Source organism: Euprymna scolopes, chromosome 10, assembly GCF_053919585.1.
Source record: "Euprymna scolopes isolate OS-2025 chromosome 10, ASM5391958v1, whole genome shotgun sequence".
Lineage (NCBI taxonomy): Eukaryota > Metazoa > Mollusca > Cephalopoda > Sepiida > Sepiolidae > Euprymna > Euprymna scolopes.
This window is the reverse complement of record NC_136491.1, coordinates 16306771-16331807: the sequence shown is the minus strand read 5'-3', so window position 1 is coordinate 16331807 and position 25037 is coordinate 16306771. Positions and strand designations below refer to the sequence as shown.

Sequence of the window (25037 nt, the reverse complement as noted above, 5' to 3'; positions counted from 1 at the left end):
GTATGATGTATGGAACTGCAACAGTGAAAAGATCATATTCCAAAAATCACGTAAATTGATCATGCAATTTTATTTTTATTCAAGAAAATCAAATTTTATAAGAGAGGAGTGATTGTCTTGCATCACCATCTTGAAAATAATCTCAAGAAATAAGGAAGATAACTCAGCAATAATTCAAACTTGCAATAATTTTGTAGTAATGTCTACAAATTCTCTTTAATCACTTAAAAACGGCTTTCTTTATGAAAATAATACTATTTGATTTATGTGATTTTTGGAATATGATATTTTCATTTCGTTATGGGTACATAGAGATTTTTCTTTATTTTCATTTCTTTAATATAGGGGAACTTCTGAATAATAAAATGTTTTGTTTAAATGAAATTCACTGTACAGGAAAAGAGAAACCGAAAATACTTATATATGAAATTAAAAAAAAAAAAAAATTTTCTCAACAAATACAACCCCAATAAAAAAGGATTTCATTACAATAATATACACAGATGCAAATAGACGTATTGTCTAGACAGGAGTTTTAAGTTTATACTGTACACCTTGAATATGATGAGGCAATTTGTGGTTGCAAAGTGATAGTCAAGTGTTACCAAAAACAAGATGTGTTCTAGTCTCTCAAGAAATAGATAAGACCATTACTGACATTTGTCCGAAGACCAATGTCCATTCTGTCCCGATCGTTCAATTACTGGCAAGCATTTTGTTATTCACGACGCCTTTGTTTGCTGCTGCGACTGGATTCATATTCTTTATTGCTGGATCTAGGCTCCACATGTGTCGACCGTTTCTGTCCTCCGTGTTTGGCTTCCGTCAAGAATTTATCCAGACCAAAAGGATCTGGATCTTCTTCAAACTGGACGGGTCCATCACGCTTGCGGGATTTGTCTGTTCCTGCAAAGCCCTTTTCTGCTTCAAATCTTTTGGTTTTCATGATTGTTTCAAGGTCATCACCATACATATCTTTATCAGCATTTTTGAACGGTCGATAGATGGAATCTGCAATTGTGCGATCTTGGCGCCATGGTTTGTCATAGACATTGTAGACCTCGTCGTCACCAAAGCCGCTGTCCATACCTTTGGTACGGTTAAACAATCTCTGGTCAAATTGCACTTCCTGAGAATTGCCGACACCCGTATTTGGAAGATTCAAGGCAATTATTTCGCTAATATCTCGTTCCTTCTCATGTTGCAATCGTGATCTTTTGTTTGGTGCTGCCCTTGCAAGGTTCTTATCGCGTTGTCGGTCTTTTGAGCGATCTTTTCGTAGTTCATCTCTTTCAGCTACTTCTTCATCTTTTTCTTCACGTCGAATACCCACACGCTCCTCACGGGCTTTTTGGGCCAACAATCTCAGATTACCCTCTTTCTTCTCTTTCTCCTTCTGGGCCATCTTTTTCTCGATTTGGGCTCTCATTTCGACGGCCTCACGGGCTTTCCTGTCAGCAATGTACAGAGCTTCTGCCAGTTTGGCAAAGTTTTCATTGATGTGCACCCCTTGCAGACCACGACCATCAGCCGCCAGACGTTTGTCTAAAGGAATCGTGTATCCTTTGGCGTTCTTCCAATTTGATATACATGGTGGAATCTTCCATTCCTGCTGCTCTTTCACCGTCACTTTCCGATTGGGCGAATGTAGGACAGGGGCGGGTGGAGAAGGTGGACCACGGGGGATCTTTTTGTTTACCTTGAACCGAGCTGGTTCCATGGGGTCCTTTTGTACATCGACCATCCTAATAATTCGTTGTTTGGCCCCAGAATTATAAGATACTCCCTGTTGGGATGGCGTGTAGCGGATATACTGCGCAGGTGCTAATTTATCGGCATGTCGCACGGGCATTGCTGCCGACATTTTACTCGATACGATTTTTTCCAGGGCCAGACGAGTTTTATCTGTAGTCTCCTTAACTTTTTCTTCGTTTGGACGCTCCAATTCTGGGTCGTCATCATCAAGTAGTTTTGGCACAAGATCTTGAAATTTGGAGTGCACAACTTTATCTTTTCCATGACCCTGTCTGGCGATTGCATCATATTTTATTTTCCCCTGTGCATCCAGCTGTACGGCTAAAGAGTTTGAATTCGATTTTTTCAGTCCCATACCGAGTGGATATTGAGCAACGTGAACTTCCGGGAAGGCCCCGCCATCTCCGTAGTCCTCTTGTGTACGTGGTATCCAACCTTTTCGATGTCCGTACGGTGGGGCTGAACGCACGCTTTTCACGGTTACCTGCTGCATGTAATGCCTCTGTCGTTCTTCTTCCTCATCGTCGCGATCGTAAACTCGCTGCGACGGTTGTGGTAAAAATTGCGTTAATCCTGCCATGGAGGTAGAGAATGAAAAATAACAGAGATCTAAAGTAAAAGATTGTTTTTCAATATGGCAGCTCAAATCACGCGTCTAGTCTCGCGAGATCATCGATGCTGTGGCAAGTTTTGTTTTTATATTTTTCGTCGATGCGTAAAAAATTATCTTTTTCTTATCGTATTAAACATAATATAAATATAACTTAAAATTAAAGAAAAGTTTTATGGTCCAAACGTTTTTTTACAAATCGGTAAATTTTCTTATTGTTTACATTTGAACTCCGAAGCTAAATATGGCGGCTGCGTTGTTGTCATCGTTGGTATGGTAATATGTATTATTTATTGTGAGTTTCTCTTCTAAATTGATGATTGTGGATTCATAACCATTATTAAATGTATTTTTTTCACGAAAATATGAAATAGCTTGTGTAGACTCACATAATGTTTTGGACTATCGCCAGAAACATTTGTTTTTCTTTTCTTTGTTTTGTGTATGACTCAGTAACCGCCGTTGTTAGGGAAAGTTCACCCTAACAACACAATGGCGGACGTCGCGCTACTTTTCACTCGAACGAGCTTTTATTTTGCTTATTTCTCCTGTTTTCGCGGCAAGTCAAACAGAGTTTGATGCAGATTTATTCAAACGGACATTATTTCATAATTCGCAGGTTTTTCGTGATTGTTATATTTATTTTGCTACATCGTGCTAATTATTTTTGCTTATCTGCTTCGTTTTGTTTTTAAATGCTTTTGTTTGGCATACAAAAATAGTTGAAAAACTTTTGAAAAATAATTTTTTAAAAGAGTAAAAGTAACTTATTTTTTATTAAATTCACCAGAGTGCATCTCGATTTATAGGTAAACAAACCAACCATTTTAATATTTTGTTACTAGTTGAAAATAAATCAATAAATAAATAATTTCTTGACCCTTGGAATATTAAAGGAATTTAGAAGTATTTAAACTGCCGAATAGAAGGACATTTAAACTGACTTTAAAATTCGGTACTCATGCGCAATACGGAAAGCGTTGAATTAATAACGTTATTATTTAGAAAACCATTCTTAATGTGGGCAGGGAAGTGTACTTTCACCTAACAATTTAATAACCAAAAATACTGTAAAAAAAAAAAAAAAAAGTAATTTAATTTGAAAATTCTATAAAAACAATATCACGGTCCGTATTCTGCATAACTGTCAAGAGTAACCGCAACCATTATTAAAAACGAGCTGTACTTACCCGGCATTGCCCGGGAACCAAATTATTATTTTTTATTGTTAATGTTAAGATTTGAAACGTTTAATTATTAATAGAACCAAATTGGGCTACAAAACTAATTCATAAAATTATTAGATGTAAATAATTTTCAAAACCTTAAATATTTTGTGTTTATACAGATAAAGTTTTTCATTCGTGTCTCTAAGCGCCATACTTTTAAATATAATTTTTTGATTAAATTCAAGCAAAGTCCCTGACGCTTGCTGTGTTGGCCTGTCAAACTAAAATCAAATGAATGGTAACATTTAATGTTAGTAGGACTAAGCTGCTCGCCTTTAACAATTACAAGACGCCTCTCCAACCACTGATATTCATGACAAAATAACACCCTACCTGAGAATTCTCCCTCCAAACTCCTTGGCCTAACATTCGCAGGCAATATGAACTGGAACAAATATATCGAGGACATTGCGAAGGCTGCTGCAAAAAAAGTGGGTTCTCTCTATTGAGCTAGAAGACTGCTCACACCTGAGAGTATCCTGTACCTCTACAAAGCCACCATTCGCATACACATGGAGTATTGTTGCCACATCTGTACTGGTGCATCTACCACTAGTCTCCCCTTCTTGGATAGGGTTCTAAAAAGAGTGTTCAATCTAATAGGGCCCACTTTGTTAACTAAGCTCCAACTCCTGTGTTGCATCTCTGTGCTTGTTTTACAAATATTCTTTCTTTTTTTTTTTCACTTATCAAGGCTCAGAGGCCACTCGAGGATAAGGGTTACTGAGTGTACAGTAGTCAGTGGGATAATATAGTAATCGTTAGTAGTGGAAATTTGGTAAATTGGATTACTTAAGGAGACGGTTCATCAAGAATTTGTTTATGTTGGACTTGAAGACGAGCAAATTGTAATCAGATGGAAAACAGGCGAATGGAATGTTCTCTGATGAACTCGTTACACTTGTACTCACTCAATGTACATATTCCTGACAAAACCGCTTAGCAGCAAAATCTCACCCCTTCACTGTTGAGGTCCCTAAATGCCAGGAAGCTTTCTACTCTAATAGTTTCTTCCCTCAAACAGCTACACTTTGGAATTCTCTTCCTGCTACCTGCTTCCCTGACTGTACTGATATGCAAAAGTTTAAATGTAATGTAAACCAACATCTTGTTAATCTTTCCTAGACATAGTCACAAATAGTAACCTCTTATATGCAAATGATGATATGCTTTGTTAGGGGTGAATGTGAGTAAAGATCATAAAAAACGTATCCAATACAAAATATTCCCAAAAAGTTTTCTTATTTACTATTAAGATTTATTGAAACTTTTTCAAATAAAAAACAAACTATTTTCGGAATATTCTGTATTGGATACGTTTTTTATGATGTTTGATTTTAGTCTGACAGGCTCGCAGTAAGCATTAGGCGACTTTGCTTGAATTTAACCATTTTTTTTTTTTATTTGTTTTAGTTTGTAATTTTATGCAATGTCGATTTTGCTTTTATTAAATATTCAAATAATAGTAAATAAGGACAAATAATAATTCTAGTAGTTGCTGGAAGCACAGTTTAAAGAACAGAATAGTTAACATCCGAGAACCCGTAAAACAAATGCAATACAATTCAAAATTTATATAAAACGCATTAGAATGATTTTTTCTTTTTTTTTTTTTTTTACCAAATCCATGTTTTAATCTGTTGAAACAAATTGTAAAATTGTAAGGTGTTGTTTTATATATATCATACATTTTTTTCTATAAAATTGGTCTTTTTGACAGGAAGCCTACAGTTAGCTGCCAACAATTAGTTGCCAACAATTAGTTGGCTTAACAAGCTAAATTTGCTTTAAAGCCATAAAGATGTATTTTTTAAGCACTCGTCCTTTCAATGTACATGCCTTGACAATGACCTTGTTCCTCATATTTGAACAGAAACATTGCCTAAATGAACCCTGATCGCACAAGTTTACTTTTACAACCACTTATACTAGTCTTTATATTCAATGCCATATCTTTTTATTAAAGAAAAAAATGTGAAAAAGAACTACTAAAAGTTTTTCAAAAAATCGAATTAATTTCTATCTCAGCATGAGGCTCTTCTATCTTTCCTTCTATTAATGAAGTTAATATTAATAAACAAAAAATGAAGAAAAGGAAAAAAGGCATCTCATGCTGTGAAAAAGATATTTTTATATATAGAAAGTCTTAGTATATTAAAAAATAATAAATGATTCATCCATTTTAAAATTGCATCATCGTTTGCTTTCAATTTCTATGATAATAGGTACGTGCATTAATGGTGAAAAACGTAGTTTTGAAAGCCAGTTAATCATAATTTTTTTGTAGGTTTCTAATTACTTGGTGATTGTATTTGAAAGATTAAAGACTAAAGTTAATTTTCAAAAGAAAAAAAATATTTTTACATGTAAAAAAAAAGTTATAATGAAAAATATTTTCATGGCGACATACGCAAGTTGACAAATTTAGCTAAATTTAGAAGTTAAAAAAATTCATTGTAAACATTCCATTAAAGATAAATATTAGATTTATGAGATAACTAACATTTCAGCCTGGCGTTACCCAGGTGTTTGAAGGTGTATGTTGAGCAAAAAAAAAAACAAAAAAAATAGTAGTAGGAAGGCAGGCTCGAACCCGTACCGCGAAGGAGGAAAAAAATGGGGGAAAAAAACGTGACTGTTACAACCACCGCCAAGGGAGGAGTCAAAATGTTTATACATTTTAAGCATTGGCATTCATTTTGCACGTACTTATATTGTAAATATTCATGGTGCTTCATAGATTGTGAACATTTCTTTATTCAAATAATTTTTGTTTTAAACTACGTGAAAAAGCAAGTAAAGCAAACTAAAAAAATACTGTTTAATGAATTCAACCGAACTTGACTTTTATTAACTGTAGGCTTCCTGCTGAAAAGACAAATTTTATAGAAAAAAGTACAAAATAAAAAAAAATCTTCAAATAGTTTCTACACTTAATACTATTAATATTTGGCAGATAATTTCATTTTAATGTTTTATAAAAATTTTTTTTTTTTGTTTTGTTTTTTTTCTTGGATTTTGGAGTGTATTACACCAAATCACACACACACACACACACACACACACACACACACACACACACACACATGTGAAGTTGCTTTTTAATTTTCAATTATTGTAACGAAATCTGACAGCCGGAAAAATGTGTTTTCATTAAAAATCAATGATAATTACATAGTTTTTATCAATTTAAACAATAAGCAATTGTTATCTACCTAATTGTCATGTCACAATTAGTTAAATTAAATTCATTACATAAGACATGTACTTTGTACAAATAGATGATTGCGTGACATCCGCTATTAATTGTAACAAGACAGACCAAATATTTTCCTCTAACTTGATGTTAATTTGTATACACACATGAATTATCTTTTGAAAATTATGTTCATTAATAATTAATTTTTTACCTTGTGGTTTTTCGTAATTTTTGAACATGTTCATTAATGCGACATGTCAATTCAGTAAATACTATTGGTTTCACTTGAAATTCAATATTTCAATTTTCGAATTTCGCTACAATAAAAAAATTTCCTTTTCTCCACGTTAAAAAACGACCCTGGTGTCTAACTCTGTCCCGTGGGGAGGCATTGTAAATAGGTACAATAATAAAGAAGAACCTAATTTTCATTGATATAGCAATAAAAATGTTTTGAACTAATTCCCAATTATATTACTTGTATTGATTGGACTATTGTTCTCATCTTGAGTGTTATTTGTGCAACGTTTTGGTCGGATCGTCCTTCGGCCGTCTTCAGGCATGTTGGTTGTTGTATGTAAAAAAAAAGAGAAAAGTTACTTCACTTTTCCTAACATGCCTGAAGACAGCTGAAATACAATCCGACTGAAACGTTGCACAAACAACACTCAAGATGAGACCGGTAGTCTAATCAAAACAAGTAATATAAACAATCAGGCCTCATCTAAAAAAGTCAGAACTTTAATTCCCAATCAACTTTTAAAAATTAATATACTAATCTGTATGCGTGTGTGGAGTGCAGTAACCAATCTTGGCCATTTCTTATGCTGAAAAAAATTGAACATGTAATAACAAAAATATTTAGTTTTCATCAATTAAAAAAAATAGTTATTGCCAAAAATTATTTCACAAACTGACAATATAATTATAATTAACGAAAAAACTGGGGGGGGGGGGGAGGTCCAAATGAATTGAAATTTAATTTTCTATCAACCTATATAATTTTAAAGTGTGTAAATTTAATGTAAGATTTATTTATTTAATGATTATTATTATTATTATTATTATTATTATTATTATAATAATAATAATAATAATACCCTAGTATGGCTCTGCTCTTAGGAACAGGTATGTGGACAGCGACATGTTCTTTTATTAATATAATTATATTGTTGATAATAATAGTGATTGTGGTAGTAGTAGAAGATGGAAGAGGGTGAGAAAGGAAGGGCAGAACGATAGCAACATTAGTGTAACTAGTGTGACCATAAAACTCATGTGAAAAGGTTGCATCCTCTCGATTAATGATGATGATTATTATTATTATTATTATTATTATTATTATTATTACAATAATAATAATAATAATAAAGAATTTGTTATTAAATTGACTTATTGAAAGCCAAAACAAAAACAATGGTGGTTGAATTTTGGAGGTAGTTCCAAAGTTCATGATGTTGACCATCTTACAATTTATTGCTTTAATTCAGTTGACATTTACAATTCAATTGAATTGAAGGAATAAATTGTAAGATGGTCAACATCATGAACTTTGGAATATAGATTTTTGTCATTCATTCATTATATTGCTCTGTAATTGCATTGAGCTTCTGAAATAAGGATTGGTATACATTATATAAAAATAAAGTATTTTTCCAAAATATATATATATAAATATATATATATATATATATATATATATATATATATATATATATATATATATATACGAAAATGACCCCTTCCTTTTCAAGTCTAAACTATTTTTTGTTTTGTTTACATGAAAGAAAGTAGAATGTCATTTTTCTTTTTGAGTAAACTGGCATAAAGTGCAAAGAATTCCAATACATTTTTTTAAATAATTTACGACATATGTACCTTTTTAGTTTCATTATTATAAATTTATCAGATTTTAAAATGGAGGACAGGTGAACTAACAAACAATTAGTGAAAATCGAATCATCATCATCATCATCATAACATGTTTTACATGCTGACATGTATTGGACAGCTTTAAGAAATTGACTTTCAAACTAATATATCTCCTACCAGGTCTTTATTTATCCCTCTTTCCTTCAGATCAATTTGTATCACTTCCTCCCATGCTTCCCTCGGCTATCTCATGTGGACAGGACCTGCTACCTCAACTGTTCTATATCTACTGACCCAGAAACTTTTTTCATTCTTCCAATGTGGTCATACTATCAGACTCTCCTATTCTGCACGTCTCCCTTTTCTGATCAGATTTAATCTTTGTGTAAAGTCATTAAGACTCACATCCATCATATTGCTTTTTTTGTTTAAAAACAATTCTCTGGAAGTACAGAAGTAAAAAAACGATAAACAAAACATTTGTTTCACTTTTTTATGCTCTTTAACTTTTCAAAAGATAAAATAATTGTTTCATTTATATTTTCTAAACAGTGAATGTTTGTATTTTAAATTTAAAAAAAAGAAAAGAAAAAAAACGATGTGCAACTTTTTTAAAAAGTTTTAATTGGAATAATACTAATAAATCACTTTTTCATTGAAAATCTTTTTCTTTTTTTTAACTTTAACGTTTTCTTTTTAGAATAAACGTGCATGTTTTTGTATGACTAAGAAAGGCCTTTTTTGGTGGAGGGGGGGGGGGTATTATGTTTTCGAACTTTTTATATACTCCCTAGATTATAATATCTATGATTTGCAAACGGACGTCATACATATCTACATTTATTTACATCGACTTTTAAAAAATTCCCTCTATTCTGTCTTTTCGCATGTTTGCTGGTCTTTTTCATATAAATAAAGCGAACCTAATCAGAGCGATGGTACAGCGCCTGGCCTTTTGTGCCGGGACGTCTTGAAAACAATTAGCTTTGATCAACGCCGGGGAAACCCTTCATATCAGACAATTGCTATTCATTTCGACATTGCCAGAATTCCCCCTTTTTTTGGAGGGACGACCTCATGGGGAAGAAAATAAATACCATGCAAGAAAGCAAAAGCTTCACTGGCCCCAGGCCAGGTTTAAAAGCCACTTTTATTTCTGAGCTGGCTCCTATGATTCTTAACTTAAACTTTTTGATTGACATCGCTAAATTTGAACGCTTTTCACTTCCTGTGGCGTCATAGCGTAGTCGTAAGATATCAGGTTTTCTTTCACTTTTTTTTCCACCTTCGCGTCACGCGTTCGAACCTGCCTGCCTACTACCACATTTTTTTCTCAACACACACCTCCAAACACCCCGGGCAACGCTGCCCAACCCCGCTAGTATTCCATAAAAGCAAATGAATGTTAAAAAAAGAAGATAAAAATATATTTTCACCTGAGTTTTTTCATTTGATACTTATTTGTTTCATGAGACATGCTAGTATTTGAGTATTTGTTTTCATTTGATACTTATTTGTTTCATGAGACATGCTAGCATTTGAGTAGTTGTTTTCATTTGATACTTATTTGTTTCATAAGACATGCTAGTACTTGATTATTTTTTTCATTTGATACTTATTTGTTTCATGAGACATGCTAGTACTTGAGTATTTTTTCATTTGGTACTTATTTGTTTCATGAGACATGCTAGTACTTGAGTATTTTTTCATTTGGTACTTATTTGTTTCATGAGACATGCTAGTACTTGAGTATTTTTTCATTTGATACTTATTTGTTTCATGAGACATGCTAGTACTTGAGTATTTTTTCATTTGATACTTATTTGTTTCATGAGACATGCTAGTACTTGAGTATTTTTTCATTTGATACTTATTTGTTTCATGAGACATGCTAGTACTTGAGTATTTTTTCATTTTATACTTATTTGTTTCATGAGACATGCTAGTACTTGAGTATTTTTTTCATTTGATACTTATTTGTTTCATGCGACATGCTAGTACTTGAGTATTTTTTTCATTTGATACTTATTTGTTTCATGAGAAATTCTAGTACTTGAGTATTTTTTCATTTGATATTTATTTGTTTCATGAGACATGCTAGTACTTGAGTATTTTTTCATTTGATACTTATTTGTTTCATGAGACATGCTAGTACTTGAGTATTTTTTCATTTGATACTTATTTGTTTCATGAGACATGCTAGTACTTGAGTATTTTTTCTGATACATATCTGTACACTGTCTTTTAATGTTTGTCTTAGACAAACTGTTAATAAATTAAATGTTTTCATCATTCTACAGTTTCTCAATCATGTTTACTTCCTGACATGTATGTCGTATTTGTTTTTAAAATAATGATGACGCAAGTTTGTATTACCAACTATAAATATTGGTGGCTTGCAAGTATAGAGAATAAATTTAGCTTCTCCACACCTGTGTTGCTGGGCATGATGAAATAGAATATGAAGTTTTTTAATTCTTAAAGATAAAACATTGCAACCGATAACTCACTGGTACCAAAAAGTTTAAATGATATTTATTGATCTGTTTATTATTAAAATTATTTAACAAAATTTTGTGTGTGTGTATATTTTTCCTCTATGCATAACTTTGATAAATACACTTTGTATTTTATTTTTATTTGCTGTTAAGTGATCATTTATTGAAATCAAAAATAAAATAAGGAAAAACTAAAAAAAAAAAAACTTTTTTAAATACAACAATATGTCTTCACTTGAGCAATACTGGGGAAATATTACAGGTTATTAAATAAAACAAATAATGAAATACTAGCGAGACCTGTGGAAACTCCACAGCAGACTCTTGCATATGTAATATATTGATGTTTGCATTCTGTGGATGTTCAGCGTAAATGGAGATGCCCTGATATTATTGTAGCTCTTTTAAAACTGCAAAAGTATTTATCTAAGTTAGCAGGGACACCCGGCGTAGCCCAGTCATAAAATATGGTTAAATATATTTTAATTTATGCAAATTTTGTATATATTATTATAGAGTCAAATTTCAATCGATTTTTATATATTATAAAGTTGTGATTTCAAAAATAAAATATATCCATATGACTTGGGTGCATCAGCTTTAATCAAAACCGAAACCGAAACCAGAACTTATGAAGAAACAAAAAAAGTGACACAGACATTCAGCTTTATATATATATATATATATATATATATATATATATATATATATATATATAAAACTGGGGTTCCTTCAGCTGTAATCGAAACCGGAACATATGAAGAATTCTTGGTTAAATTATATATTACAAGAAATAGAAGGTCATAACAATTAAACGACAGTCACTCGGAAGAAAAAAGATGTAAGCATGACACACAAAATAACACGCTATCATATTAATATATAGATGACTTTATTAAGCTCAGTAATAAAGTTAAATCTTGTGTAATGATTGAGAAGGTTGCTATCAACAAAAAAACTAAATTCGGCTTCATCTCATAATAAGATTATCAATCTCTCCTTCTTAGACAAGGTCTCAAAAAAAACCTCTAATGTAATAGGTCTCAAACTGCCTACCTAGCTCCCGCCTCTGGCCCATCACCACAATGTTGCATCTTTGTGTTTGTTTTACAAGTACTTCTACGGAATGTGCTCTGATGAACTTACTGCACTTGTATCCCCTCAATGTAAATAGCCCTGACAAACCCGACTAGCAACAAAATCCCTCCTCTTTGTCAGAGAGATCTTCAGATGTCGAAAAACTTTCCACTTTAATAGCTTTTTTTTTTAACCGTTTACTTATTGAATTTTCTTCTAGCTCCCTGTTTCTTTGACTGTACCAACATGCAGAAATTTTAATGTAATGTGAACAAACATCTTGCTACACAACTCCCCATATAAGATGCCACCTACATATCTGTTGTATAATAAATAGGTTACTAGGATTATCTAAAAATTAGAAAATATTAATTCATGAAATGTCATTGCTTAAGTAGAATCATATTCCATCTTCGTGATGATAAAGATTTTTTAAGGATTATTTAGCGAAAGAATGACTGGAATTCTATTGATTGAATAAAATATTACCAAATAGAAAAAAATCATGACTGAAATATCATAATTAAGATGAAGTCGCAGCTGCAGTTAATATATTTCAGCCGAAACATGTTTATTTCCAACATTAATGTACCAAACCTTGTGGAAATTCCAGCATATGCTTTTAATGAAAAAAAAAATTTTTTGAAAAGGATTCAAATCCTTTGAAATGATAGAATTTTGGATTATAGTTTCGCTTTATAGTGAGAGTATACAAATAAAATATTTTTTTTACCTATTTTTTTTATTCTACAAAATTTTATTAATAATTTCCTTAGCTAACATTTTCATGTCATCAATCAAACTGTTTTTTTTTCTAAATAACCCGTGACTTTTCAAAGTATATTTTGGTCACAGTGGATTGATTATACGGCACAATCATATTGATACACCGGTTCTCACCAGATCACTGAAGTTAAGCAACGTTGAGCTTGTCCAGTACCAAATGGGTGACCATTTGGGAATGGTGAGGCGCTGTATGTACCGCAAGGTAAAAATACCAGGTTGAGAAACTGGCGCAGTCTATCCTTCTCTCGAGGGTAGATGGGACTCTCTTAAGCTGTGCTAGGCACCCCATCTAGTGATGGCGTCACAATAAAAAATACCTTTTATAGCCCTGGTGAAGCATTGTATTAATTTGAATGACACTACAAACTCGTGTAGTGAGTTACGGCCAGGCTGGATGGATGGAACACTTTCATAATTAAATTAACTCAAAAAAAATCAATTGTTTATTTCTTATTTATATATCTAATAAGGCTGTACTACTACTACTACTACTACTACATCAAATTAGCTAAATTACACCCTTCTGCATTTATAGCATTTATCTTGAGATAGTTGTAGTTGTTATACTAATATCTTTCTTAAAAATCTACTCGAAATATTGTTTATGGATTACTCTTTTTTTTTTTAATCCACAGTTTGTGTTGGTAACCACTGCAGTGCTATCTTCACTTTTGTAAATTATGACTAATATTCTTGTAAAGAAAAAGGACCCCCACCTGAGATGAGAGCTGACATTTAAATCTTTTTTCATCCAAACAAGCTGTCAAGAAGATCTACTTTGTCAATTTATTATTGATTACAATTCAGTCAATTGAGACATAAGCAAATCCTTTATTATAGCTGACATGACAGAGAGAGAAAGAGGACCCATTAAAATCAAATTCTCTACTTCAATCAAAAGACCATCTCCTACTCCCGCCACTTCTTCCAGTTTTTTTTTTTTTCTTTCTATGTTGTGAATTCAAGTTCCTTTAGATCAAACCAATTATCATCAGGTGATTTTAGTTGTTTTTATTTCCCCCTGGATTAATTCTATATTTAGTTCGATGGTCTGATGGTTTAAGTCTTTGCATCTTCACCTGCCAATAAATCATATAAAGTCCACATACTTCTCTCTCTCTCTCTCTCTCTCTCTCTCTCTCTCTCTCTCTCTCTCTGTAAGCAAGTGTAAAATGTTTATGGGTGTACCTCCTCTCTTTGTCTTTTGGTTATAAAACTAAACTTTATAACTGTTGCTTGCATGTTCACATAACCAGAAAACTGTTCTTTTTATAGGCCCCCTTTTTTTTATATTTAAGTCTGATCTTCTACTTAATTGTCTTTTCAACAATAACTTTTATATATATATATATATATATATATATATATATATATATATATATATATATATATATATATATATATATAATAGCATTCTTGTCAGTCTGTCATCCTTAAGTTTGAAATAACATTGTCATTGTAAAACTCAAAGATTTAATGGACACATCTTGGTATCCATTCCTATTTATTTGTTTGATTAGATACCTTCTTGAACATCGACATGTATGACACATAGTTATATTATGAGCGAGCAAGGACTGAAATTAGTGAAAATTAAACTTCCTAAACATGTTTTATATCTGGCAGTTTAAACAAATTATCTATATATATAAAAGCGAAAATGTGTGTGTATGTATGTTCGCTTTTTGTGTATGTCTGAGAAAGGCTTTTTTCCGAGAAGTGATCGGTTGGCTCACTTTTTCTTATAAGTTTTTATATTACGTCTAAATGATCATATTTATGAGTTAACAACGGGGGTCGCCTGTCTATTTAATTTGCCTGAGTTTGAAAAGCTAAATATTCAACATTTTTCGATCGCTGCGTGTGGATTGGGCTTTTTTGTATAATAATAAAAGCAAACCGAAGCTTTAGACATCGTTCCTGGTGTGATCGACGGGAACGTCCAAAAGTAATCAGATTTGATCAATGTGGAGTTTCTCCTTATATCAGACAATTGCTATTCAATTTGGACAATCTCCTTTTTATGGGGAGCTGGTTTCCCCCCTAACATTTTGAGGAAACAAAAAAAAACTAAAAAAAAAAGCTGCCCCGCAGTAAATAAAATACTGCCCCGCAGTGAAAGTTGACCTTATTAAGTCATTAAGTATGGGCACCTGCCAATTCTTAATACTTAAATAAATTCAAACATGTTTCTGTTACTATTTCGTGGTGGCCCAGTGGTTAACGTAGCGCGTTTTTTTTTCAAACTTTAATTTCCAACTTCGCCTCAAGGGTTCGGGTTCGATCCTTCATACTTACCTACCAAAACTTTTTTTTAAATTTTACCCCCCACCCCCAACACAAACACCCGGGCAACGATTTTTTATTATTTTTTGTTTTGATTTACCACACATGCCTCCAAACACCCGGGCAACGCCAGGTACCCCCCCGCTAGTCTATCTATATATATAAAAGGCAAAATGTGTGTGTGTGTTTGTATGTCTCGCAAAAACTTTCGACGCAGGCACGGATTTTCGCCAGATAGGTATCATTTTCAAGCTCGAGCCTTCGTCCGACAAATATCGAAAAATTGGCCCAAAACATTAATTCCTTCACCCTAAACTGACCATTTTTGTACAGGGAGGGAGTAGCAAAACACTGTTCTCTCATAACAAGATGGCTTCTACGTATGCATCAATACGCACAAAAGACGTTGTACATTGAATCCGTTTTAATTTTATAAAAACCAACCTACTTTTGCCCACGCATCTATAGCGCGATGGGTTAAGTGACAGCGTCATTATCTAAAGATTTCAGGTTCAATCCCAGTTATCAGATATGTATTTTTTCTCGATTTTTAAACATTTAATATTAAAACAAGGTTATTTATACCATTTTTTTTTTTTTTTTTGCTGTGTTTTGTTTTTGTTTTTGTTTTTTTTCCTTTTTTGGTTTTTGTTTATCCGATTGTTTTAAAGAAGTTTTACGTCCGTTCGCTGTTCTTTTTTGTTTTGTTTTTTTCCGATTTTTTTAAAAAAAGTTTAAACAGGGTTATTAATTCGCTTCTTCTTATCCACTCCCCCCTCCTACATACACACGTCCAAACACCCGGGAAACGCCGTCCTTTTTTTCTTCTTTTTTCTTTTTCTGATTTTTTTTTTTAAAGAAGTTTTATGGTCGTTTACTGTTTTTTTTTTGTTTCGGTTTTTCTGATTTTTTAAGAAGTTCTTTACCCACCCACCCCTACACACACACACACCTCCAAACACCCGGGCAACGCCGGGTACTCCTGCTAGTAATATATAAAAGCGAAAATGTGTGTGTGTTTGTGTGTGTGCATTTTTTTTTTGTATATCCACCAAAGGCTTTGGGGGAGGAGCGCTCGGAGGAGTTATTGAATCTTACAACTTTTTATATACGGCCTAAATTATGATATGTCCGATTTCCAAAATGAGGTCATCTGAATCTTATATGTTACAAAATTCGTGCTATGATTTCATTTTCTCTACTACTATGGCATGAAAACCACACGTTCACGTTCGTTTAACCACTCGCTTTTTTAAACATTTACTTTCACCCTCCCTCACTTCTCTGCCCATATAGTGTTGTGGTAAGTTGTCAGGCTATTCACCTCGAGGCTTCGGGTTTGAGCCTACCTCCCTACAAAATTTTTTTTTTTTCTTTTACACCCGGGCAATGCCAGGCACCCCCGCTAGTCTCTATATATAAAAAGCAAAATGGCCGCACGCACTTTTGTATGTCCATGAAAGGCTTTTTTCACTGGGCTTCTTGATGATGTTACATTTATTCAGAAGTTTCCTTTTACTTTTTAGATTATAATATCTACAATTCAACTTTTTAGATTATAATATCTACAATTCAACTTTTTAGATTATAATATCTACAATTCAACTTTTTAGATTATAATATCTACAATTCAAAAACAGATGTCATGGCTACATTTATTTTGATCAACTTTTAAAAGAATCCCTGGTTCCCTGTGTTTGTTTGTCTCTCTCGTATAAATAAAGCAAAACTGATTGAAGCAAAAGTAACTCCCGGGACGTCCAGAAAGGCAATCAGCTTTGATCAATGTGGGGGAAACCCTTCATATCAGACAATTGCTATTAATTTGGACACTGCCAGAGTTCCCCAACATCGTTGGGAAACAAATAAATAAAACATCCGAAAGCCAGATGTTCATTTCTGCGTCTGCGTGAACTCATTCACTTCTGCAAGGCAACTTTTTGATTGTCATCGCTAAATTTGAACGCTTTTCACTTCCTTTGGCATCATAGCGTAGCGGTAAGATGTCAACTTTTCTTTCACTTTCTTTTCCACCTTTGCATCATGGGTTCCAGCCTGCCTTCCTACTACCACATTTTCTTTTTTTTTTTGCTTAACACACACCTCCAAACACCTGGGCAACACCAGGCAACCCCGCTAGTTTAGAATAGAACTGCAACAAAGTTAATGTTTGCATTAACTTCTTAACATGTATAAAATTGCACTTTTAGATAATTTTTTATATATTGTAGCCATCTAATAACTTGTTATTCTTAAATTACTAATAATGATGTTTTAACCTGTTCATTTTTATTTGAAATTTATTAATTCTACCAAAGAAGTTATGTCTTTGGTCGAGTTTGTTGGTTTGTTACTGTGTGTACAACTTAATGTCCGTGTTGTTTGATTAATCGTCACTTGTCCAAAATTTTGAATTGATTTTATTTTGCGATATCTACGTCAAAGTTCAACGTCATGGAAAAGATGAAAGTCACACTTTTGGCAATAAGTTTTGTTCTGTTCATTGTAGAGTCACTACTTGGTTTAGAATGAAATTTGTTACTGCAACAGTAGCAGAAACTCACCACGAAGCAAGCAGACAACAGAAGATATTGTGTTTTGAAACAAACAACTTACCTTGTAGGCTTGTATATAATCATGTTTAGCAGCTGTTTTTACTTGTGAAGTATTTTAGTTTAGCTTCCAATTGATGATGGATTATCAGGAGAGAATATGGGCCATTTCTTCTTAATTATTTCACTTATAGACTTGTATATAGTCGTGTTTATTGTTTTTTTTTTTACTTGTGAGATATTTCATTTTGATCTCCTGATAATGTTGGGTCATCAGGAGAGAGTATGCACCATTTCAGAGTCTTTCTCTTGACGGCTTTTTCATGTATCACCACCTGACCATGATGTGAGGCCCTATTATCTGAATTGTATTTGAATGAACTGTTCAATACACTTAAAACTTAATGTTTAATGAAATTAGAATTTTCTGTTTTGATTAACAGTTTAACGTTTCATGTGTTTAAAAGTTTATTCATTGAGTTAAAAAAGAAAAAGAAACAAATAAATGAAATAAATTCATATTGTAGCCAATGAAGTCCTGCATTTATATGGCCATGACTATTACATTTTATTTTGAAAAAATTTTTGGATGGAATTTCAACTACCGAGTTTCACAAATTTGATGCATACAAAATTTCAACCTGATCAAATAAATAGTTTTTCAGTAACGAATATTTTCATGGGATAACTTCAGAAATACTACATATAATATGGAAGATTAAGACCCAGATAAAACTTTAATCCGTATTGTCAGCCGGAGATATACAATCTCACAATTCATTTATGTTCTTGTTAAATTCTGTTATTGACTAAATATGAAAATAAATCTGTAATATAAATCTCACCTGTCTGTTTAAATGTATGTATGTATGCCTAAAACTTTCGACAGAGGCAACGGATTTTCACAAGATCGGTATCATTTTGAAGCTTGACCCTTTGGACGAAAAATATTGAAAAATTGGCTAAAAACATTAATTCCTTCACCCTCAACTGGACACTTTTCTACAGGGAGAGGTCGCTTTTTTCGCCAATATGTTTGAAAGTCATCCCCTCTTTTTGATTGACTAGTCTTAATTGCAACATTTGTCATTTCCGGTTTGGCGATGAACGCAACAGCAAAGACGTCACTTTTTTTTCATGTTCTTTTCCTCCTTTGCAGTACGAGTTCGAGTCTGCCTTCTTTTTTTTTTTTTTTTTTTTTTTTTTTTGCTCAACACACACCTCCAAACACTCGGGCAATACCGGACACCCAGATTAGTATAATATAAAATATAAAGAGTGACCGCAATAACAAATTAGTCATTTTTTTTTTTTTTTTTTTTTTTAATCTTGTTTTTGGCAACAAATTACGGTGAAAGTAATTTTCTATTTCGCTTAGTACACATAAAATGTGGAATTTATTACATAAAAGCGTAGCTGATGCACATGTCTATGGCACTTTTGTTAAACTTTTCTTTCTTACACATCAACTCAAATATAGTTTTATTTAAAATTGTAATAAACACAGTTAAAAATTGCTTGTTCTTAATTGATAAATATTTGATTAGCTCATCGAAAATCGCCAAGCTAATCAAAAACTTCCATTCCAGTAAAGCAACTGGGTCTAAAGGCATTCCTATTATAGTGCTCAAAAAGCTTCAACCAGAACTAGTTCCCATACTTACAAAGCTGTTTAAGTGTTGTCTGAAGGAGAATTGCTTCCCAACACCCTGGAAAACCTCATCAGTATATTCCATATTTAAAAATTCAGGTGATCAATCATCTCCCTCTCAATACAGGCCCTGTCGGTGGGGCATTAGAATACGCCGACTGTCCCCCTGCAGAGGGTAAAAGTCCCTCAATGGGGGTCCTGGATATGACCTTAAACTATATCCAGTGGTGAGGCCTCAGCTTGTGGGCTTTGGGGAGTGTGGAGTGACCCTTTAATTACCATTGCTCCCAGGTCCACTCTGACCCGGAGTGGTAGTACCTGTTAGGGTCCCAACTATGGGTTAAATAGAAACCAACGTGAAAACAACAAATATATTCTATTAAAAAATTTTTTCAAAATCTTTGGATTCGGCATTAAATAACCCGGAAAGGGTTGATATGCCGTAAAATAAAAACAACCAACCAACCCTCTCAATACAAACCAGTCTCCTGTGCATCATGAGTAAGTTGCTGGAATCTGTGTTAAATAAAGAAGTAATCAACCACTTCAGCAAAAATAACCTCCTCAGTGAAATGCAATATGGTTTCCGTTCTGCTAGATCTACAGCAGATGTGCTAACAGTTATATCTCATAGGATTAGCAAATCTCTTGATGGAGGCTTCCTTTCTGGGGCAATTGCCCTTGACATATCAAAGGCCTTTGATAGGGTATCGCATAAACATCTACTCCACAAAATCTCCAGCTATGGTATAGTTGGAAATGTCTTTTCAATTATTAAATCATTTCTCTCTGATAGATTCATAAGAATAGTTGTTGATAGGTAGAAATCAGAAGCTCTGAGTATTAATGATGGAGTCCCTCAACTCTCTTCTTGATCTACATAAATGATCTTCCAAATCACATCCTAAGATCATTTGTAGGCATTTATGCTGACGACACTACCATCTATGTCAACACTTCAAAGGTCATAAAGGACTAAGTTGACTCTGATTCCCTCTCCTCTGATTTTGATCATGTGGTGCAATAGGGAAAGAGGTGACTGGTTAGTTTTAATGCATCTAAAACCAAGCTTCTATCTTTCCATCATCAATGCTCTGATCCTTGTCTGGCATCAGCTGAAATGAAAAGCTCTCGTCTTGGTCTTTTGACAAGCTTCTAGATCTGACCTTCACTCCTGATTTGAAATGGAACACATATATCAAATCCATTGACAAAGCTGCTGGAAAAATGGTAGGATCGTTTTACCACTCTAGTAGATATCTCACTGCTGAAGCAATTCTCTGCCACTATAAGAGCCAAGTACGTCCAAGGATGAAGTACTGTTGCTACATCTGAGCAGGAGCTGCTAAAAGCAGCTTATCCTGCCTTGACAGAATTCAAAATAGACTTTGTAGCTTAGTGGGGGATACCCTTTTCTCTACCCTGCAACCTCTTTCCCACAGAAGAAACGTTATGAACCTGTCTCTATGCTATCATTATTTTTATGGCAAGTGCTCATCTGAGCTCCAATCTGTGGTTTCCCCAGCCCTGACTTTCACGAAAAACACTCATCTAGTTGAAACCACTATCAATAATCCCCCCCAACTCTTTATCTGTGCCTAAACCTAAACGTAGATTCCATGAACAAAGATTCTTTCTTAGAACTGCATGCCTGTGGAACTCTGTTCTGTTTCCCTGCTTTCCAACTGACTACAATATGGTTGTCTTCAAGTCCAACATGAACAAATTCTTGATGAGCCATCCCCTTAAGGGTACTCCTGCAGTATTTTACCCACCGATTTCATGATCTTAGCCGAGCGTTGACGAACGCTTTCGGCGTTAACGCCGACGAAAGCCGAGAATTCGGAGCTACGGTGCAAGAACGCTAAAAGTATGTGAATAGCAACAACATTACAAGGAAAAGATATTACACACACACAACAAAATGGATAAAATTAATACAAAAAATTTGGATAAAATAAATCACAAACACTTACCGTAAGTGTTTTTAAAGTAAAATAAATTTATTTTGTTGAATATTTTTTTTTTTTTTTTTTGGTTCATTTTGTTTTCCAATAGCTTTTTTTTTGGGGGGGGGGGGGGTAAGCAACAGTAATAAACACTTCAATGTTTTTTTTTTGTTGTTTGTTTTTAACAAAACGTTATTAAACAGTAACAACAATGTTTTTTTGTTTTTTTCAGTAATGTTTGTAGGGGGGGGGGACAACAATTACTGTTTATCTTTAGTTCCGACTGGAAGATTTTCTACTGACTGTAGAGGCAAAGTAGGGAGCAAAGGGTTTTCAGAGGATGTGGAAAGAAGCTCCTTCCCAAACCGGGTAGCCTTCCGCAATTTGATTTTATTATGGAGACAAAAGGGTTGTGTCCAAATTTTTGTCTCCACATAAATTCGCATAAATATGTTTCCAACAGCTCCCGGTTTTTTTTTTTTTTTATCGCTAAATTAAATAGCTGAAATGAAAGGCTGTGTATTTTTACTTTGAACAATAAAATAACTGAAATGAAACGCTATGTGTGTAATTTCAATGAAAATTATTCGTCTGCTGCGCGTTCGTTTGAAGCGCCCTGATTGGCTGATAGAGTATCGTACCGCTCGCCATGTTCCGGCGTTTTCCGACGGATGTCGATCAGCGCTCGGCTAAGATCGTGAAATCGGTGGGTAAAATACTGCAGGAGTACCCCCTTAAGTAATCCAATTTATCAAATTTCCACTACTAATGATGACTACAACATGTTCCCTTTAACAGCTGTACACTCATTAACCCTTATCCTCGAGTGACTTCCGGCCCTTGATAAGTGGTGACTCCTTTGTAAACAGAAAAAACAAAAACACAAAAAACAGTTCTCCAAAGATCAACATTAAACTTTAAAAAAATACTTTTTCAGCGTCTTAGTGTTTTCGACATGTCCGTTGTACACAACTAGTTTTATCCTGTTACACAATGTTGCAGAGTAGAAAATGGGCGCCAGGATATGAATTAAAATAGAATGTAATCAACATGGCTCAGGGCAAGTTGTGAGAAAAATGTCTAGGAGACTTGCATACTGACCATCAGTGTCAGGCACACAGGTGAACAATCTGAGTTAGGTCATAAGCAATGGAGAAATCGTGAAAGAACCTCTCCTCATTGTCTGTCTTGTTTGAATGGGCTAATCATTTCACATTATGAACATTGAAGTCTCCACAGACGTGAATGTTAGCCGAAGGATCAACAGATAGGATGTGGTCAATTTTTTGAATACTAAAGTAATAACTACTTAATATTGACTGTAGCCTATGCTTTCACATACCAAAAGCATGTCTTGTTTTCATACTCATTTTATATGACCATAAAATTTTCACTCAATTAGTAAAATTCCTTTGTTGCTTGCAGTGCCATGACTCACCTTCCTGTCTTAATTGATATAGAAATCCATATTATGCCATTTAGGCATTGAGGTTCCTTGCAAGTTTAACAAGACCCTTTTCGGACGTCGTTAGACACTGCTTTAATATTGTTGGTTGCAAAGTAGACTCTTCTATAACAGTTCAAATATGCAGATCTAACCTACATATTGTGGACCCCCTGTTTCAGCAGTAGTAACTAGGGCTAGGACAACAACATATTCTTTTCCTTGTTTTGACTCTCGAATGTATATCCATTGATATCTTATATGTTTTTATGTAGAGTGATGTGGTTCTCGGTTGATTAATTGTCTCTAGCTGTGTCGGATATATACTCGAGAGTAAAAGCAATGAAAACAAATATGCTATTGTCATGGCTCTAGTAATAACAAAAACAATTCTTCCTTGGCCTTTTGGCTAGGAACAAAACAAAAAAAAAAGAAAAAACATTCTTGTATATACACACATGCACACATGTACATAATTTTTTACAAAAACGCTGGTGAATTTATTAAGTAGGTTTAACTCCATGGCATGAATGTGGTATTGTGGTAAATGGTGCCAGTGAAGAGCAATCTCCAACTTTTTTAAGATCTTTTAGAAAGACCCTGCACCCATCCATCTCCCCCAAGTTTCTTATAGGGCTTCATGCCAAAGTTGTTTATTTGTTTTACTTTTATTGTCCAAACTTTAAATTGTAAAATGTACGATCAATTAACTATATAAATTGTAAAATGTACGATCAATTAACTATATAAATTGAAAAATTTACGACCAATTAACTATATAAATTGTAAAATGTATGATCAATTAACTATATAAATTGTAAAATTTACGATCAATCAACTATATAAATAGGAACAAAATGTAGTATTTGTTCTGGTGCTGCATGTCACCTTTTCTGCCCTCGATCAGCGGCAGAGAAATCCTTCTAGACCGAGGCATTTTTTATTTTTGCTCCTTTTTAAAGTACCCCTTTTGGGGAAGCTGGATTTCCCCCATATTACAAACTGACTTTGTGTCTAACTCTGCCCTTGTGGGCAGGCAAGTAAATAGGAACAATAACGGCATCAGAGAAACAAAATACTTAATACTGATTGGTTGTCTATGTTAGCCAATCAGAAAGAGTTTGCTGCAAGTGCCGAGTGTCTGTCTGTTCAGGAGTGAAAGCTAAAGCACTGTTGCCAATGAGAACCCCAACTTGCCATAGAAACCAATGTCATTTACAACATGGTGTTACTAACTGCTACACATACTCTTGATTGGTAAATGAACTCTGGCTGTAGCTCCTTGGCTACTGGCATCTCATCAAATAACGCAAATCACTGTCATGGACTACTAAAATATAGCGACAGCTTAGACTCACAAATCTGCACATGTAATGACAAAAATAAGTTTCTTTGAGTAAACCCTCAGAACATTTTTTACCTTGTTTTTTTTTAACTCTTTACTCTTGTTTGTTCAACAAGTTGTAAATAAAGTTGATATAATAACACATCACTCAATAAGTCCCGGACCCAACTAATAAAACAACTTTTTCATAAAATTTGTTTTTATTCATAAAGATAATTCACTTCTAAAGTGATTCACTGATTTCTATGCTTCTCTAACAGTTTGTTGCCTTTTTTGTATAACAATTCGTCTTTTGCCCCCAAATACACCTCATTTTCTGATATCACCTTTTCATTAGAGTTGAATCTCTTTCCCTGGCACATTCTTTTGATGTCTGTGAACAATCATTGGGAGGCAGATTTAGAAAATACTAGTGGGGGGTACCCGGCGTTGCCCGGGTGTTTCGAGGTGTGTGTTCTCGGCTGGGGTGGGGGTGTTAATCCAAACATAAGAATAAGCGAAGTAAATATATCGAAAAAAAAAAACAGAAAAAAACTAACGTAAGGCAAACGAACGATGTTAAATGTAAAAATCGGAAAAACAAAAAAAACGCGAAATAGAAAAACAAACGTTAAAACTTCGTTAAAAAATCTGAAAAGTACCCCCCCAAAAAAAAACATGTGAAAAATGGCTTAAATAACCCTGCTTCAATATTAAAATTTAAAAAATCAAAAAAAAAGAAGACATCTCACACCACGATTCGAACCCAAAACCTTTAGATAATGAGGCAGCACTCTAAGGTACT

The 25037-nt window shown here is 33.7% G+C and overlaps 2 protein-coding genes across 5 annotated transcripts in view; one reads left to right on the top strand and one right to left on the bottom strand.

Moving 5' to 3' along the window:
• Positions 1 to 465: 465 nt before the first annotated feature.
• Positions 466 to 2448, bottom strand: LOC145285818 (SNW domain-containing protein 1-like). Its single transcript, XM_080134238.1, has one exon. The coding sequence runs from the start codon at positions 2333 to 2335 to the stop codon at positions 719 to 721; it is 1617 nt and encodes a 538-aa protein (XP_079990364.1). The 5' UTR covers positions 2336 to 2448; the 3' UTR covers positions 466 to 718.
• A 138-nt stretch (positions 2449 to 2586) lies between these two features.
• The window catches only part of LOC145285817 (uncharacterized), a 90431-nt gene continuing 67980 nt past the window's right edge, over positions 2587 to 25037 (top strand). Inside the window, exon 1 of one of the 4 annotated variants that reach the window (XM_080134235.1) lies at positions 2587 to 2660. The gene's annotated coding sequence lies outside the window, so the exon portion shown is untranslated. Of the gene's footprint in view, positions 2661 to 2843; positions 2985 to 25037 lie in introns of those variants that run through there. The other 3 variants (XM_080134236.1, XM_080134237.1, XM_080134234.1) reach the window with 3 other exon arrangements.